A 19,705-nucleotide genomic window follows, 5' to 3' on the forward strand; every position below is an offset into this window, starting at 1 on the left:
GGCAGCATGTATCATAGTTGTGTAAAGTTACCGCCGATGCAAACCCAATATTTCCTGCTTTACTGCTTCAAATTAAAAGCTAATAAATGACTAAATAACAGGAGACTTTTATTGTGAAGAATTTACAGGAAGTGAAACTTGTTCCTAACTGAATTAGCAGAGCTTCATTAGTGGAACTAAAAACCAGTCGATATAACAACATATGGAGATATTTGTTTGTTGTAACATTATTCATATATATATATATAACTGAAAATAAGGAAAAGCATAATAGATCCCCTTTAAACTCAGGCAATGTATTATTATTAATTATTGTAATCTCCCCACTTGAGTCCCCCAGGCGAGTCAGTAAACTTGAGCAGCAAGGCCAGAGATAGTAACCGAGTAATAAGATGCAAGTCGAGTGTGCCTCACCATCATTCCCCATGGAAGATAGGATCTTCTCTCTCTCCTCCCAGGGCAAGGCACTAAGGGTGGGCATGTCGTCAGGGAACACTGCCCGATTACGGCCAAGAGCCACAGCTGCACGACGACATACATGCTTGATGCGTGGACCGCGGACTGAGGTCTCTGACGAGTCACTCTCTTGACCCTGCTCACAAACACAAATTGCCACAAAAAGTAAGACATCTTTTAAAAGCATGCTTCATAATAATAAAAACTACACAAAAATAAAACACATAAAGCTGATATTTTAGGATGTTCTTCAAAAGGTAAATTTAATTTGTTGTAAATGTTTCACTGAACTAAATAAATCTTTTATCTCTGGACGATGTGCAATAATGATGAGGATGATGATGATGAAGTGGCAGAGGGGAAGGGATAGGTACTGGTTGCTGTGGATTGTGTCCATTTCTACAAACAATAATATTTATGACAGAGAGCTTGAGTTGGTACTAGTTTGAACTGAGGGTAGGACAAGTTAAGCTGGAAAATGGGCAATGACTGCCTATAACCATCTAATTGTTAGATTAACACTAGAAGAACAGAAGAGTTTATTCTCTTCAAAGGAATACTTTCAAGAGCACAGCCAGTGCTGCTTTCTGCATAATGTATGAAGCTAACAGAATTCCCCTTAAGTAACACCCTCTGTGGGACTTTCCTATTATCGAGTTTCAGTTTGAGTACAAATGCAGATTTCTATTTATAGAAAATATTCGTAGCATCTTGTCAAAGTCACTTGCTTGTGGCTGTATGATGAGAATGAGAGAAACAGAAGCTTTTTGTTCAGGGTACAAAATAACTGTGAAGACATTAAAAGGAAAACTCACCTGGACCTTGGTCTGGTCTGCAGGCTTCAGCTTACTCTTCTTTATCTCAAAGAGCTGGGCTTTGGCCTTCTTCAGTAGTCCAACTACCCGCTTGTCGGTCACAGGCTGTTTCTCTGCTTGTGCCAACATTGATCCGAGAGAGGAGACAGGGAGCTGTTGTCTGCCTGGCTGCCCTGGAAGGCTTGCTGCCTGCTGGCTAGGAGCACTTTGCTTCTCTTTCTCCTTCTCCTTCTCCCCATCTTCCATCTCTGCTCCCTTTTCAGAGGGTCTACCTTTCTTAGGTAGACGCACTTTAGCAATGGAAACGGGATGGGATGGAACAGTGGAATGGAGCCCACGCACCTCCGAGGAAGCAGTGTCAGAAATCATCTCAACTGATGTTAATTTTTTTCTGCCCGGAGCCTTTTTTGGAGCAAGAGATATTAGAGCATCTTCTGAGTCCCTCCCATCCACAGTAAAGAGGCTGGAAGGTGCATTGGGGGAGCCATCTGGAGTAGAAACCTTGGTTCTTTTCTCCAAATCCTTCCTCCCTTCCCTCTTATTCTCCTTCTCTTTCTCTCGGTTTTTCTCAGAATCCCTTTCTTTTTCCTTTGGAGCAGGTTCCTGGGGAGCTGACATGCTTTTTTCTTTACCTCCTTTCCCAGCTCCTCGCCCTGTGTCCTGGGCACTGGAAGGAAAGAGAGGGAAAAGTGGGGAAGAGGAGGATGATGTAGTTGACAAAGGAGGTGGGTTTCCAGCAGCCCCTCTCCTGCTATCAGGTGTCCCTTGTGAGGCCAGGGATACGGAGGAGAAGGTGCTGAAAGAAGCAGGAGTTAAGGCACTGGTGGCTAGTGGACTTGTAGAGACCCCTGGCAAAGAGCTGGGGTTACTACTGCAGACAGAGCCTGTCAGCACAGACATCTCAGAGGAGCCTTTCCCCACAGATATCTGGCCTCCTATTTGGCTGCTGCGTCTGGTCATTGAGTGGGAAGGAGACCGTGGTTGGCCACGTATTGTTCCCGAGACCAGTCGTCTCCTGCGCCGCGAGCTTCTGTTGGAGCTAGAGGATGTTTGGTGCGGGGAGAGAGACCCAGGGCTGCTCCCAGAGGATGAATGCAGGGTAACGGACTCAAATATCCGAGAGTGAGCCTCACTGGGTGTAAAGCGTGGAGCACGAAGCAATGGGCTGCGCTTCTGGAGTGGTGTGTCAAAGCGGGATGAAGAGGGATGTTGGTGGTGGGTGTGGGGGTGATGAGGGGCAAATAGACGAGTCCCTGATCCCGCTCCACTGCCTTGTGCAGGGAATGAAACAGGAGCAGCTCCCCCTGCTCCACTGACACCTTGGGGCAACAGCCCCACGTCTTGAGCTGTGAGAGGGGGAGGACGGAAGTTGTCAAATATGGGTTTGCGGATGAGGCCCTCCTTGGCATATTTAGCAGAGGAGAAGTACTGCTGTTCAGGGTGGGACAGGGACGTCCAGCGGAAGGTGGGCTCTCTCAGAATTGAGCGGCTTCGTTTGTCTGACAAGCTGGACAGCACTGACGGTCCAGACAGGAATGGAGGGATGGGTTGAGACATCCAGGGTGACTGGGGGTGGTGTTCACTGATAGCAGCTGAATTGGAGGAAGCTGACTGAGGAGGCTGAGGAGGGGTGAGGAGAGGGGGAGGTGGAGGTGAAGAAGAGGCAGTGGATGAAGCTTGCTGGGAATTGACAAGTGTGGTGGAGGACATCAGCACTCCTGTTGGTGGACTGATGATAGGCTTTTTGGCCCCTGTGGTGAGCGTCTCTCTCACCCTCTGGCTCTGACTTCCTCGACCCACCCCTTGTCCTCTTCGGCCTCGTCGACTCCTGTCAGACAGCATGTGCTCTGGCTCTGGCTCAGAGGGAGGGGAGGGAGGCCGTGAGCTGTGTAACAGGTTGGCCTCCCTCTCTCCCTGTGAGGACGGAGAGTGATCCTCCTCTGGCTCCGACAAAGCTTGTGTGGCCTCAGAAGCCTGGGAGTCGCACGACGAGTCATCCAAGCTGGGGCTGCTGGACCTGGAAGACTCTGCAGAAGAGAGCTGGGAGGAATGCTGCGACACAGCACTTGAGCCGCAAGAAGCTGCGCTACTGCTAAATCGCCCGTTGGTGGCATTGTTGGTGTTGCTGTTGAGCAGACTGGCAGCTGCTGATGAAATACTGGAGATAGGGGCGGGTGGTGGAGGAGGGGGGAGGGAGTCAATGGGAGCAGTTGTACCAGTGGTCGTAACGGCCGGTGGAGAGACCAGCCCAGGGGAAGGGGAAGAGGAGGTAGTGGAGGTGGGTTGGGCAGATGCGGAGACAGATGAGGGCGTTGTTTCTAACCGTGCCATCTTCATATGGGGTGGCGGGGTTCCAAAGCTGCCCTCGTCTTCAATGAAGCGCTTGGGGGTTTTGATGATGCGAAGAGAGACTGTGCTGACCACAGGCATGATGAACTGCCTGATGTTCTTCAGTTGGGTGGTCTTCCTGATGCCAGCCTCAATGGCTCCTGCCCCGCTACCCCCAATGGCTACAGCTTCTTTCTCCAATCGCTTCTGCGCTCCTTTCTTAGCACGCTGCAGCAGCTGCTTAGCGATGGTTGCATCAGTGCGTTTAGAAGAAGGGACAATTCTGACAGGCTTTCTATGGCGAGGGCTTTTTCTGAGGCCCACTGTCCTGCCTGGCTTGGAGGGAGACGGGGAGGCAGGTGAATTGGAAGAGTCCTGGTCCTCAGCACCATCCACATTCCTTAGCATGGGCTGCTGGAGAGTGTGTGGTTCTGTGCCTCTGTCCCCGCCTCTCACCTTAAAGGCCTTGTGTTTCCCTTCCCCACAATCATCAATGGAGGTAGACAGCTGTGCAGCAGCAGCAGCAGCAGCAGCAGCCGCCTCAGCTTTGAGCCGCTCAGCTGAGGGCGGTCGCCCACGTCTGCGTCGGGGTACACCAGGCAAAGTCTTGAGCCGTGACTTGAGAGGGGCGAGTTTAGTCGCTCTCAGCCTCTTCAGGTTGGTAACTTTGGATTCACCCCGCCCACCTTTGGGAAGCTTGGCATCAGCATCATGAGGATGAGCAGAGCCCAGTGGCGTTCTCTTGGCGCCCTTTCTGTCCTTGTCCTCCTCTGTGTCCATGCCCAACTCAGACCCAGCTTGCCTACCGTCCTCTGCTGCATGGTTACCTGCACTCCAAGCTTTCTTGCTACTTGAGGATGGGGGGCGGCCTCTTCTCTTTTCTCCAGTGCCAAGTGGCCTCCCAGGCAGCCTTTTTGGTCCCTCAGGTTTCGCCTGTGCACAGGAGTGAGGGGAGGAGGGGGAAGATAGACTTGCAGCAGCTTTCTGGGCAGTCAGGGCCCGGGGTGGACGGCCTCTGGGCTTCTTCTCCTGTATGGGTGTGCCCGCTGATAAAACCAGGGAACAAAACAAAGGATATTCGGTTAGCAAGGAGCCATCAGATATTGACAGCTTTCATAGGCACAGACATCTCAAGACAACAGTAAAGTCCATGATAGACATTTAGAGACAAATCCTCAAACACTAAGCCAGTTCCTGCTGATGATTTCCTGAAATTTTTCAAAATGAATTTCAATATCATTTTTAGGTCAAGTACCTGAAGAGGTTGTTGAAGGGCTCTGTATTCTTTTCTGCTCAGTGACTGTTCCAAATCCTCCAAACACTTCTTCCTGCAAAAAAGAAGAGAAAACAGATCAATCTTTTGTGACCTTACAGCTGAGGTTATGGTTGGTTAACAGGTCAAATATTCAGCATCCATCATGGTACATAATTGTCATTTGGCCTAGATGTGCAACACTTGAGTCATTCTTGAAGTCAGACTCAAATGAAGACCAAGGTTTCAGGGCTATAATGATGTGCTCAATCTCACTTTCGCCTGCTGGCTTACTTTGGTGCTCTCATTTTTCTCTGGCTTTTGGGATGGCATGCCTGCAGTCGGAAAAGGCTCAAACCACAACAGACAGTTTGAACTGCAAACATCCAAATTCTCCTCGGTGACTAACACATAGCAATGCTTTCCGGCTCCCAGAGGGAACAGTAAAATGCTAAGGTGGTTGGTCATACATATATAGCTACACAGACAGCCAGGGCAAAGCTTATCAGACTCAGACCTACATTTTCAGCTATGGCTCAATTTTCATCAGACTGAGCTTTACATTGACAGCAGGTGTACTTACACTCAGCTTCACTTTAAGCTAAATTCTAACATCACCTACCTGTATACAATTTTAATTGTTGTCACGCCTTTTGGATGTTGACATGTTGATACTTAACATGTAGTTAGTACGCAAGTATGCTAATATTAGCTACTTAAATATAATGTTGCATATTTCAGTTGATTAAGTTACAATGTGTGTACAATGTACATGAAGCAAGTTATACACGGCGACGCGAGTCAAACTTACATAGTGCAATCTATCTGAATGGATCAATGCATGTCAGCCAACCTGGGTTAAATGCGGGTTAAGCCACAGATATACTCCCGAGTGGACACATACATGGACAGCTGCGGACACCACAAATGCATAGTAGTTCTGTTTATACTACTTTCTGGAGTCCACTCTCCACGCATGCACAGTAGTTCGGCATCTACAGGTAGACAGTGTAGTGGCCGTGAGGTCGAGAGAAACTGGGGGTACGCAGATGTCCGCACAAAGCCTTCATGTGCACCCATTTATGACAAAATATACAATATGTTGACCCTTGCGTACCCGCACACACGGAAAGTATAAATTCAGCTTCAGATAGCACTTCCCAGCTTTGGTTATAAGGTGTCTGTTATGGATGGAAATTAATTTAATGACATGTTAGCAAGCTAACGTTACTATTAATCTCAAAGACAGGAATTTGGTCATAAGTTTTAGGGGCATCCTGTCATGAACTGAAGAAAATTTTGACCTGTTAGTTACGCTGAATTAAAAATCAGGGAATCATCAAAAGCATGATGGTTGACCTTGTAGGGATCATAAAGGTCTACCAAATTTCAAGGTAATTCAGTTTGGACCAAAGTGTTAGACTGTCAAACCAAAGAAACAACATTTAAATGACTGACATGACCAGTATCATTACAATGAAAACACACACAGGTGAAAGTTGCGTTCTTCCAATGAAACACATGGGAAGCAAAAGTTTTCTTCCTGAACATGTCTCTGTGTGAACAGACACTTAACTGTTATTACTTTGAGCAAGTACAATAAAACCAGTGGAAGAAACACCAACCATGAAGAATCACCACCATAATGATATGTCATCATACGGTATCTGAGAACCCAACCTGGCAGATTAAACAGGGTGTAATAAATGAAGTACTACGGTCTTGCAAAACAAAAAGATTATGTTTCAGAGACACATATAAGCAAATGTATCACAAGTTGCACTTAATATTTCACGTACTGAATTACTAACTTAAACATGTGTTTATCTTCTCTGTGACTTGACGGTGGATGTGTGACATTTCTGATGATAAATCCTGTTATACAAATTCAAGAAATCATGTGTAAATGTAATATACTGAATGCACAGACTGTCCATCTATCCTCCCTCTCATGCCTCAGTAAAGCCTTGAGATGTGCAATGGAGAACTCGTCCAAGGATGATTAACATCTTCAGCATCTTCTTTGAGCCACTACTTCTAGCAATCAGTGTGTGTGTGTTTAAGAGTGGAGGTGAGTGTGTCATTTCATCATGTTTATTTATAGCGCCGTGTGGGGATGCAGTTGAGGTCTCACTGGCCCAGTTTGTAGAGCAGCTGCTATCCAAGTGTAGTCCACACAAGTGTGTGCACATGACTATATGCAAACTAACTACCACCAGCTACACACATCACAATGTTAATGATTGATAAATGAATGTGTCTGACAAATCCACACTGTGGAATCTAGATTAAAAAATATGAAAGAAACATTCTTGTGTGCAACAAAGCTGTTTCATCTGTTCTACATAGAAACAAACAACAATAACAGACAGTCAATACTGCTGTTTATCCTGGCAGCCACTCTAAATCTGAGCATCCTCCACTCTTCCTAGTGCATTTGAGCATCTTTTTCTTCTTATGCTTCTTCAGTCTCTAAGCATTCTCTCCTCTTCCTCTATCCTCACAGCATCCTTCCAGCATCCTTTCCTCTCTGAGCAAGCTGCTGCTCTTGGTAGGTGTTGTTGCAGAGCTGAGGGGGGCGGAGTACCAACGGACAGCTCTGACTCGCTGTGATAGTGCGAGTGGCACTCAATGACATCACAACACGCTTTTCTAGAGGCAAGTGCACGGAGCGCACCGCACGAGTTCATGTAAACACACATACATGCAGACACACAAACGCCTCACACATGCACACATACATGTAGACTGAAAAAAAAACAAAAAAAAAAACCACACGCCCTGCACATGAACTGCGCAGCGAGATGTAAACAAGCATAACATAGGGGTGAGGACGCGGGGGAGGGGTGCACGGGCAAGGCGAGCAAACAAGAGTAAGGAAAGGAGGAGGGCTGTAGGAGGAGGCAGAGGGGAAGAGAAAAAAGAGACGAGGAAGCAGCATCTTGACCACACGCACCATCAGCAACAGAGGGAGCGAAGTCGTCTCATGGGAGCACAGAGGATGAAAGGGGTTTGGGGTTTTCAACATGCTCATGCAGAAGCTTGCCAAATCCAAATCTAAACCTCCCACACAAACAAGACTCTCTTTCCTCCTCCTCTGCCATGCTCCCAAACACATATTCAGTCACTCACTTATTGCTCGCTCGCTCGCTTCCCGCCCACTGGCTTCTGAGCAGAGAGCAGCAGCGTGTGAAACACAAGGCTCACCATGAGCTCAATAGTAGGCCAGGCACAGGGAGGTAACTTCAAGAAGTAAACAAACACTGTAGTAGACTAGCGAGGTAAGGTTCATGTACTGTTTTGCCTTATAACATGCAAAGGATAAAAAGGTTACTAGAAAGACCTGAGTTTCCCTTTTCTCCTTTCTATCTCATCTCTTCAACTGAGGAGAGAACAAGAATGTTTTTGAACATGACTGTTCAAGTTCTTCTTCATCTCTGCTGGCTTTTGCTGTCACTCTCACCATACAAGACTGAGCAGTTTTACTTCCTGCTGGTCTGTCATGTCTCATCTAGCTGATCAGTGAATAAATGACTTGATATAAAGTCACTGTATGCTAGAGAAAAGGAGATCAGTGTGATTCATTGTTGAAGCAGGAGGTGAAAGGGGCTGTCCCGGAAAGCTATGAGACGGATGTGAATTTGGTTTGAGGTATTCATCTCTGTATCATTTTGATGGTGCTTTTGCAAGCTGAGAAAGCCAATGGGACTTTCACTGTCCTTGGCTTGCAGGAGTGGGGACCACTTTCCCAGGCAGGGTATGAACAAGTAGGCCTAAATCTAAAAAAGTTAATTCACGCTTAACATGGCATTCTGAAAAACATCTTAATTTTAGATAATTATGGAATCCAAGACTAAGTTAAACCAGATTCATTTTAACCACCTATATTAGTCCTCATTAGTGAGAGTATGTGTACATAGGTATGGCCTGCAGGTGCCAATAAAAGCTGTAACGCATCACAAACGCCTCATAACTCAGCGGTGTCAGAGGAGTAACAACAGACAAAATAATGGAAGTGAAAAAAAAAGAACAAGTTCAGAAACAAAAAAAAAAACCTTATCGTGATCAATCAACCATATCCCCTACTAATTATCTCCATATGCAATTAATTTGCATCAGTGATTTACATATAGACAACATTACAGAAGTAGCAGGCTGTTCATATAGCACAACAAAAAGTAAGGGCGTGTAGGCTAGGAAGTGGACAGCTGTACAAAGGTTGGACCTGGATTCACATTCTGTCTCAAACTAGAAGCTAGTGCTAATGTTCTTAAAATCCAAACATAACCACAACCTGCCCCTAAACTTACCTAAGTGATATTAGTTGCTTTAACTTAAGCAAACGTTAATCCTGATTTAGTTGCCACAAGCCGATACTGTAGAAATGAAAAAAACAAAACAAAAACATTGCAGAGATGTAAAACTTTCTTTAGGGAATGTATTTAAGTAATATTCCAGTATATTACAGTTTGTAAAAACAGTCCAAGTTTTAAACTAGGTATAATAACTCAACCCATATAGATTTGGCACAGCTACATTTTTCATTGTTGTTCATGAAATGTATCATCAATCATCATTTGTTCTCTTATCTTCTCTCCATTTATTTTTCTTTCTCAGATGTAATACAATCTATTTCATCCTTGCAATGTTTCAAACCAGCTTCCTGACAGACAAGATGTACCAAAATGTTCTTATTTATTTTTAGATAAACTTTATAGAGATAACTTGTGATTAGCTAATCTTGTTGGCTTTGCGGACATTTTCCAACTCCTTCTCTTTAAAACACACAATGGTATGTTTAAGAAAGTGATTTGCAGTACTGTCAGATATATGTGATTGGTGTTAAATGGATTAAAACATGCAAACATTGTATAGTCCTTTCAACAATATACAGCGCTGATAAATTGGTTACTATATTTTGCAACCAGCAAAATGACCACAACTGTTGATCTCAAGATCTTATTGGAAAGACTAACCACTACTTGTGCAATCATTAGCGGCAAACAGTTGCTGTTCAGTGCTAGTTTATCACTCATATTGTCTTTATTATGTTCAACTTTAACTTTAATAACAACTAAAAGGTTTAATTCTCACAGATTACATGTTAAGATTAAGTCACAACAATATCACCAACTGAATACTGCAAGTGGTTCCACATTAACCAACCAATATTTTCCTTGTATTGATTGGACAACCATGTAGGTGACTACTTCCGTGGTTAATAAATATTATTTTTTTTAAAGAAATACAGTTCAATCCACCCCCAAGTATTCACATTCAGGTCTTTCTCAGAACAGATGTAAAAGTCTGGGAAAGGCAGGGGGTAATGTGACAAATGTCTTGCTGGATTGAAACCCCAGACACTACAGTTGTGTGGCAAATGCCTCACCCAAAGGAGCCGCCAAATTGGCCAACACCCCTATTTAGCAACCCCTGATGACATATGAAAGTATTGTAGTCACAGTGACCTAGCAAAAGGTGCAACACATATGATCATGTTGGACATTCAAGTATTACAAAAAGACATGAACTAAGATTTAAGTCAGACATTCAACACAGGAAAACTTCAAGCAGTGAAGTAGAAAAGGAGGACATGGATGTGAGTCAGACAGGAAGGAGAGATGTTAAATGGATGAGTAAGTTTTCAGGTTAGGACCTTGTCAGTCACTTTGATGCTGGAGAATACTCATACTTCTTAAGCGGCCATTCCTCCTTGGTATGAAAAAAAACATTTTTTTTGACACATTCCAGGAAGATTTCCTCTTGGATTTACTGAACAGACTATGCCTCATCTCTTCCTGGAATGTAAATTGGCAGTGAGCTCATACTCCCCTATATGCTCTGATGACACATCCCTTCATAAAGGCCACACAGGAAACCAACAAATACTATTAAGTTTACAAAGCAGCAACTATGAGGTTTATTGAAGTTTCAGACCTTAGTCACTGATTACAGCATCTTGTTTACTCCACCAGAGTGAATTATACACTGGTACTGCCTTGTGACCCCTGTCAGCCTTGGGCAAAAGGTGGACATTTGTTTTTCAAGTGTTCCAACACTGAGTGCTACTGTTTCACATTTGCTCATTGACAGCACACAGACCAAAACAAACACTTTCCAGGGCAAGATGACTCCTCTTCCTACACCTCGCACGTAAGGAGACGAAGACAGTCAATGGACAAAGACAAACAGAGTGATTGGCACGTGTGCATGGTGTGTCTCTCTCTCTCTCTCTCACACACACACACACACACACACACACACAGAGGCTGGCAGGCACCCACACACACACACACACACACACACACACACACACACACACATCCTCTACTCTTCACCCAACCAGGCAGCATGAATTGAAGTTCTAATCAAAATAAAGACAAAGAAGACACGCCTACTCCTGAGTGCAATGAGGGACATTAAGTCTGAGGGACACCCTGAAACCCCCCCACCCCAACACACACACACACACAAAGAGTAAGAAAGACGACACAATTGCCGCCTTTCTCTCAGTCAGGCAACTCCTAAAGCAGAGGTGAAAGCTCCTTGCCCGCCTGCTGTAGCAGAATAAAGCCATGGATGGGAGGGTCTGTGACTAATTCTCCTCCCAGCGTTGTCCCGTGGGGAGGAGGGGGGTCGCCCTGCACCCTTTGATATCCCTGCCTGCGCTCTTTCAGCCGCCCGCACTTTGTGAGAGCAAGAATAAAAGCAGACACAAAGCTTCCTGCTCCAATCCACACGCTGTCTCGGGGATGGGTAAGCGGGTGGGGGGGATGGGGGTGGCGATGGGGGGGTCTTCCATTTAAATAGGCCAAACACCTGCTGGACTGACGCCCCTTCCGCTCAAACACACCATTTCTCTCTAACCAGTGAGGCAAAGAGACATTTGGGTTGATACATCTATTCAGCTGCACTTTTGTATGAATGATTAAACATTGGTTATAATATGTGATTGGAATGGATGCAGCAGACATAATGGGCCGAGAATAAAAAGGGAAAATGATGCAAAGTCTGATTAGATGGACAGTGAGGTTGGGGTTGAGGTTGTGGAGGTGAGGGGTGGTGGGAGTCACACATTCACAAAAAAGTCTCGGCACCAAAACAAGCAACGGCAATTTGGCCGGATCAAGAAAATGAATTCCCTACACACACACACAAAAGCTAACAAATGCCTTCATTTGGACAGCAACAGCCGACAAGCACCCTTTTGAGCCACCCCAATAGGCTTAGTAATCCATTCCAAAGTGGCAGCTGTCAGAAGAAAAGTTGCTCTGCCTCTCAGACGGGGTTGTGTGTGTCTGAAGTGGATTTGGGTCTTTCTGCCTGGATGGAGGAAGGAGGGGTGGCCAAGTGTCCGGCTGGCGCTCTGTTCAGGGTCGCCCTGTGAGCTCAGCAGGCTGCGGTGAGCCTGAACAATCCTGCCCCAGTCTGGCCAGACAGGCTCTACACTGCTTCTCAATGAAATCACCATGCTGTGTCCGCAAACGTCCATAGGCTCCAGGTTCCATGGGGATTTAATGATCCACACATCCCAAATACTGCTATACCCTTCACTGAAGTAGGGGAAGGAGCAGCTTCTTGTTACTTAAAAAACCATTTGCTCACAAAGTTGATATTTCAACTACAGTTAATATTTGTCCAGAATATCATAAAGCTTTGATTCAGTACAGGGTTTCCCCTATAATTGTACAATGAGATCCCTCCAGACGATTTTTTTTTTTTTAATGCCAAAAATAAAGCCAAATACCCATTCATTTGGAAATCAATAACGTTTGGGAGCCTCTGAGCGGCGCTGTTTCAAAACATGAGTCAATGTCTGTGTCGTTGTCTGGGAAACTCCTGGTAGCGCATCTCCTTTTAAGGAACAGGGCAATAGGTAAGTGAGTGAGTGGTTAACATGGAATGAGAGAGCGAGCTGCAGAAAAGTGATGGTAAATGCGATCGGAGCAGAGAAAAAGGGTTGCGGTAAATTTTAAATCTGGCAGTAAATGTACAGTACAAGCTACAGTTTGTCAGTTAATAAATGCTGTGGCTTCTCAAGACCAAGAAAAGTCTTGTCTGTTCTTTCCCAAACTGCTGGAAAAGTGAAGGGGGTTAGCCCTGAAGTTAGCACCAATGGGTTAGCCTAACCTGACGACGCTATACCATTGACAGTATGTGCTAAACAGAGAAATAGAGAATGGAGAAATGTGTGGCTGCTAAGGACCCCCACCCCCACCAGGCCACCAGGCCAAAGCTGTCAACCTAGGAGAAACATTGGAGTATATATGTACTTAAAATCAATGAAATCAACACACTGTGTCTGCATCTTGCATAGGCTTCAAGCTCCACCAGGAGTCCGGTCTGTCTCTACACATCCCCAATACTGCTACACGTTCACTCATCATCATGTTTCAAAGTAGGGGTGGAAAGAACTCAAAAAGCTTAAAAAAGCAATTGAAACGCAAAACTATTTATTACAAAAATATTTCAAGTACCATGTTTGTTTCCCCAGAACATCATAAAGCATCAACTGACAATACAAATGTACTTAAAATCAATGACATCACCCTGCTGTATCCGCATCTTCCACTGGGATTTGATGGTCCCTAGTTAATGGTTTAATGGTCTGTCTACACAGATCCAAAATAGTACTATACTCTCAATTATTGTCAGTCTGTGTGAGTAAATGGTTGGAGGGATTCCTACTGTAGTAATTTAAAAAGCGCACAAAGATGTTATATAAATTAAAATCTATGTTTCTCCATAATATCATGAAGAAATTAAAGTGAGGTAGGTAAAAGAAACAAATGCAATTAAAGGCTTAATTATATACAATAACTAAATAAACTAACTCAAATATAAAAAATAAACAGAATAAATCAAAATAGAATAGAAACTAGAGATACAACCACTACTATAATATACTATTCGCTGAGTATAGACTGTTCAATTATGTTATTATGCGAGAGCATAGTACACTGTATATTAGTGGATTGAATGAATAGTTTTATTTTCATGTCTGGTTATTGACCCATCCCTCATGGAATCATTCAGACACATTGACCAACAACAAACCAAACATAAACATAACCCTCCTACAAATCACGCTCTAGGAAATAACCCACACATGAAAACAACAAATACACAGTCACAGCCCCATAAGCACAAGACACATTACACACATCCATACATAACAAAATCTACATATGCATCCATGCATCCCTTAGTGCCAAACACTGTTGAACCAGGTCATAAACCAACAGTCTGCAATCCATATAGAACAGAGTATGAGGGATTTATCTATCATGTTATTCTTCTCCTTCCATCCCATGCTTTAGATATATATTCAGAAAATGCAAAGACATTATCAAAAAGGTATTCAATGAAAGCTCAGTCAGGTGGATATTGCTAAAGTCTGACTGCTACACTATGAAAACAGCTATTATAATCTCCAAAACATGATTCAATAACATATGAAAAAAAAATCAAATTCAAGATAAAAACATAGTTACATGTCTAACCAGTATGTATGTAAATACTGCTGTGCGTCAACTAAATAAGCGTCAGACTAGAAGCACTGGGGCTGCTGGTAAACATCACCACACAGTGTACTCCCACTGCAATGAACGCATGCTGCTCATCATGGAGAAGGAAGATGGTAGTTCGCTAAGGCGAACACACCCCCACATCACACGGCCCGTCAAGAAGGGGCTCGTTGTTATTGTAGCCAGCCCTGCATGCGCACTGTCACTAGCATGTCTCCTTTCTGATCATAAAAAACACGTCGACATACTCGCAATAGCATTTAAACACCGAAGAGAGACATTTTGAGTGTGTGGCTCTGCGTTCCGACACAAGTGCCTAAAATCCCCCCGTATTATTTTTTGGTACTAGCTACGCACTGGCTGTGCAGAGAAGGGGAAAACATGTCCACCTCCCATTTTCCTATGCATTAGCAATAGCCCCGATGGCTAGCGTGGCGTAGTGCGTAGCATGGTAGCTGTCCTAGCTTTAACACCAAACAGCAAAATTATTTAGTTGTATGTGTGAGCTCCGCCAACTTTAGCTAATATGCTTAACCCCGCTGCATAGCTATATGCTAGCCGGGGGTAAACACGGCAAGCTCCCGAGCAAACCTGCAACTTTAACATCGCTTACGAGAGGATAATAATGGTGTAGTTTTAGCTCTGAGATGTAGACAGCTAGCCTGCGAGCTAACCAACCAGCTATGTTAGCCAAGCTTTGGCTGCAAGGGGTTGACACCTCACTGCAAACAGCCAGCCCCTGAGCTCATATACTATTGATAGAAATGTGGAAGCAAGTAAAGTAAATAATAAACTAGCTGAGTTCACGTTAGCTACTTACAAACCACAATTGTGTGCTCTCGCCTCCTTCAAGTTGACATGTCTTGTTTTCAAACACATTATACGCTATGTTGAAGCCCCCCAAGCTATTGCACCCTGAGGAAACATCGTTTTATATATATGTTTATAACAGACACAAGATATTTAAATACAGTTTTACTGCCGGAAATACGCGTAATAACGCTAATACAGGACGATAACTTTTACTGTGTGTTAATGTACATGCATTTGAAGGCGACATGTCCAGCCGTGAACGCTTCCCATCAAAGCTAATGTCAAGTAGCTAACTAGTAAACCAGTTGTAACGGCTTAGTTACACTGTGAGTTAGTCACCAAATGTGCCAGCAAATGTTCAATGTGTTAACTGATATGTATATTTAATTTAAAGGATGAAACCAAGGAGATCCCTGCAGTGTTTTGGTCGGGGCTAGCACACAGACGTTAGCACCAGTTCATCCCAACTGTGTGGATGTAGCCTGTCCTCAGTCACACTCCAGTAAAAGGTGAGGAAAACTTTCCAGTAAGAGCCGTTGAGACCATACATCTGATAACCGTTTGTTTTGTTTTTCTAGCTAAAGTTAAATGTTGTAAGAGCATTAAAAGTGTGGAGTTTAAGGCCACAGCAGCCCAACTCAAAGTTAACAGAGCATCCTGGCAATGACAAGTTTTCTCACAGCCTCACTTAACGTTAGGAAGAGGGAAAAGATGGTCAACGTTTGGGCAGAGAGAGAGTAACCGTTAGCTCGGAAGAAACGGGCTCCCCCAGATGCACCGTGTCCCCGCAGCTGTCTGACCGATGCTCCCGGGTGACCGCCGGGGCTGCTCCTGCCCCTGTCCTGTGCTTACCTCCCCGCTGCTCGAGTCACTCGATTCCCCCAAAACATCCCGAAATTTCTGCAGGTTGCTCCCGATAGCCGAAGAGACCTGTAGTGCAGCATCAAACCCGGGTCCGAGCCCGGCTGCGTTGGGGTGGGCTCCCGAAACATTCCGCAGAGAGGCAGTAACCCTGATTCGGCCCGCTCTCCTCCCGGTACCGGAGTTGCTGCTCCCTCCGGGCCGAGCGGGGAACCGCCACCGACAGCTGTGCGCCATTTTACACTCTGCCTGTCTGCCCTGCGATCAGAGATACCTCGGTGGGCGGAACCCTAACCCAGCACTTCACATAAACAACCTCCAGCGCAGCCTGCACTCTCACTGGCCGACACGTCGTTATGCATGTTGCGGGGCGGAACTGAAGAAACCCCGACAATGCATTTTCTCAGCGGCCCTATTCAGACTCTGCATGGCTTAATCCAAATCAGGTTCAGGGGCTTTGCCCGGGAAAGAAGCGTCGCACTTGAATCGCAAGGAAGAGCAAGACCGTTAGCTTTCACTGTGGTTTATTGAAACAGGAAGATAAGAAGCCTTTTATAAACTGCAGCCAAACCGAGACAACAGACAATCTACTAACAGGAGGCTGCGATAGTTATCTGTATTAGAATATGTGTTATGGCAGGAGGGAATAGCAATGCATTCTCCACCCAATGAAGGATATTACTCTGCTCCACCACCTCCACTTGCTATGACATTTAACAAGTGAAATTATTATTTCAATAACACCTGCTGCACAAATAGAGTCGTGGTGATTTTTTTCAGCTCCACACATGCATATCAAACAGATAAGAGCAGTTCCATTAGCATACTAGACCCATGAATTACCACCATGCCTGAATACCCAAACACCCAATATTAAGTCTTGTTTTGAGTATAAAAGAGATTGGGAAAAAAAGAACTGTCTCTGCAAAAAAAATCTTTCTTCAAGATTTTTGACCATATTCTGTCTATCTAAACACCCATCTCTGTTTTGGGAAGATGCATCATTGGACTGACGGCTCATTGGAAGAGAAGCACCATATGGAGTTATTTCACATGCATGTAATTGATTAATTAACAGAGAATTATAAATACAACTTATGTTTGGCAATTAATTAAGTTAAAGTAGATAAATCTGGTGGGTGGAAATGTTGCAGGTGGATTGATATTGCAAAGGTCCCTTACTAATTTATTATACTATAGCATAAGAAATGTTTTTTCCACCTTGAAATCTTTGCTCCTGGACACTATCATCAGGGATCTTCATCACCTGTAAAACATATGGATTTAATAATACGCATTATTAATTTACAAAGATGTCCTTCATTTAGATTGGCAGCCCTAATATGCTTTCAGAATCGTTAAGTTTCATTACAAATATAGTATCAGCCAAAATACAACTTACAACCTAATATAGATATAGTTATAGATAATACGTATTTTTTCAAAATAAACACCACTAAACCTCAGAGAGAAAATTGAGCCTCTATTACAGAATAGAGAAGCTTATTTGAAAGAACAGTTTGATAAATACCTTTACAGTGAAAGACAAACTATAGCAAGTTGCCTTTGAGAACAATGTAGTTTTGTCAACTTAACATGTTTATATTTTTACTTAGAAACTACTGTGTGTGCTTAAACCCAAACCAAATAACTCAATGTGGGCAAGTGAACAATTTGAACTTGAACTACCACCAAAGTATATGCAAAATATAAAGATGAAAACTACACAATCCAGTAACAAACTTGAAGTTCCTATATCCTGGGGCAGTCTATCAATACTCATGAACAAAAACAGCTATTTTTTATAATAAATGTTTAAGTTTATGATGTCAACTGGATGTAAAAGTTACAACCAGGAGCATCTTATGCACAATGAAGAGGACATTATGCTAATCCCTAAGTCATGGGGTCATAGTTTTACACAAAGACATTGCTCCTGTTAGGGATGTGCAGAGAGCCCAGTATTTTTATTTGTATCTGTATTTGTTGAGGCAGCAAAAGTATTTGTATTTGTATTTGAATAAAAGAGGAAAGAGGCTTAAATATCCAGTTTTTTGTTTTTATTACACTTTTAATTTTAGAAAATTAAAGTGTTACAATAAGTGTTCATGAATAAACTACTTTACAAAGGAGGTCCCCACATCAGGTCTCGAACTGAAGTCTCCCAGATCACAGACAACTGCGCTGACTACTGCGTTAGAACTTTACTCATCACCTCATTACAGACAGACCTCTGCCTATTTATACACCAATAACAGAGACAGCAAAACGTGTCACATGTAGGGAAGAACTTCAAAGGCAGTTCTTGCTTTGCACTTTTCATTTACTGCTTTATTTTTACTTTGTGGAAAGGAGAAGGGAAACAACAGGTTATGGAGAGTCTGTTGGGAGCACTTTGCGTGTGTCAGTAGCTCAGCTTTATCTCTGGGGAACATCCCCAACTCCAGGAGTGATGTCCAAATTAGGAAATGTGCATCATGTAGCAGGTGGATGTGACTCCCCTAGTTGAGACCTGCTGATAGATGTAACAGAGCAGCAGAGGAGAGAAACTGAGATAGCGATGTAACTGACCTGCGCGCTGGTATTTAACATGTTTTTTCTTTCTTCCTGAAAACAAGTAATTTTTAAAATATTTGTATGAAACAACTATTCATAAAAAAACCCACTATTTGTGCTTTGCCAAATAATGTATTTGTATTCGGGCACATCCCTAGCTCCTGTACAAGTTGTTTGGAAGAGACTTAAGAGTTCAAAAACCCTCCAAACGGAGACAGATACATGCTACCCAAAGACATCTGAGACTGTTTATATTACTTAAAAGTAAAATATTCATAGTGTAAGATTTAATATTTACCATAGCCTCATGATTCAATATACATCATTCACAAATATCAGTTAGTGTACTGGTAAAGTATCTAAATTTAATGATCTATTTCAATTGACTGATATTGTATACTGGTAAAGAAAACACTCTGCTATCATATTCCTGAATAAGAATATAACAGTGTCTTATATAACGCACATTTGTTTTATTTCTTAATCATACTGTACATCCAAAATAAACATTTTATAATGATAATTAAAACAAAAATATTGCATTATAATTTAACCCATGTAATCATCCAGGTGGTAGATATTCAACATACAGTATGAGGGCATGCCAACAAACACATAATCTTTCTCTCACATTTTGCCATTTTATACATTTGATTTTGAATTAAAACTCTTTAATTGAAAAAAGCTTCTCAAAAACAAGTGATCTTTTTCTCACCATCTTTCTTTAATATTCTACCCGCAGCTCTCTATATGCCTCAAAGCAACAAACTAATAGTAACGTCTCAACTGTATGAAACAAGTCAGACCCTCATTGGCTGACATTACTGCAAGGCTCGTGGTTTTAGGCACCGCACCGATTCTATTGATCAGCTGTTTGCCCACGTTGAAACACTACGCTTGCACACAACAAAAAATCCTTTCAAAACGCTATATCGGGGTTACATCAGTTAATCACATAAATGTTAATGACGTAAAGGGGAATGACGACTATTATACACACTGCCAGTCAAAGATCATTGAACACTCCATATTTTGGCATTTTGTGGTTCAATCAAGAAATTTAACCTTAAAATTAAGACCATACATGGAATAGATGT

At 43.3% G+C, this 19,705-nt stretch overlaps 1 protein-coding gene across 2 annotated transcripts in view; it reads right to left on the minus strand.

The window, feature by feature from the left end:
- The window catches only part of kmt2a (lysine (K)-specific methyltransferase 2A), a 43,883-nt gene extending 26,953 nt beyond the window's left edge, over nt 1-16,930 (minus strand). For both annotated transcript variants that reach the window (XM_044355297.1, XM_044355296.1), the window contains exons 1-4: nt 16,044-16,930; nt 4,855-4,927; nt 1,272-4,645; nt 415-592 (exon numbers count right to left, since the gene is read on the minus strand). In XM_044355297.1, the coding sequence (XP_044211232.1) occupies nt 415-592; nt 1,272-4,645; nt 4,855-4,927; nt 16,044-16,289 (3,871 nt within the window). In that variant the 5' untranslated portion in view covers nt 16,290-16,930. The remainder of the gene's footprint in view (nt 1-414; nt 593-1,271; nt 4,646-4,854; nt 4,928-16,043) is intronic.
- Nucleotides 16,931-19,705: the final 2,775 nt, after the last annotated feature.

The sequence above is a fragment of the Thunnus albacares genome, chromosome 6, assembly GCF_914725855.1.
Source record: "Thunnus albacares chromosome 6, fThuAlb1.1, whole genome shotgun sequence".
Taxonomy (NCBI): Eukaryota; Metazoa; Chordata; class Actinopteri; order Scombriformes; family Scombridae; genus Thunnus; species Thunnus albacares.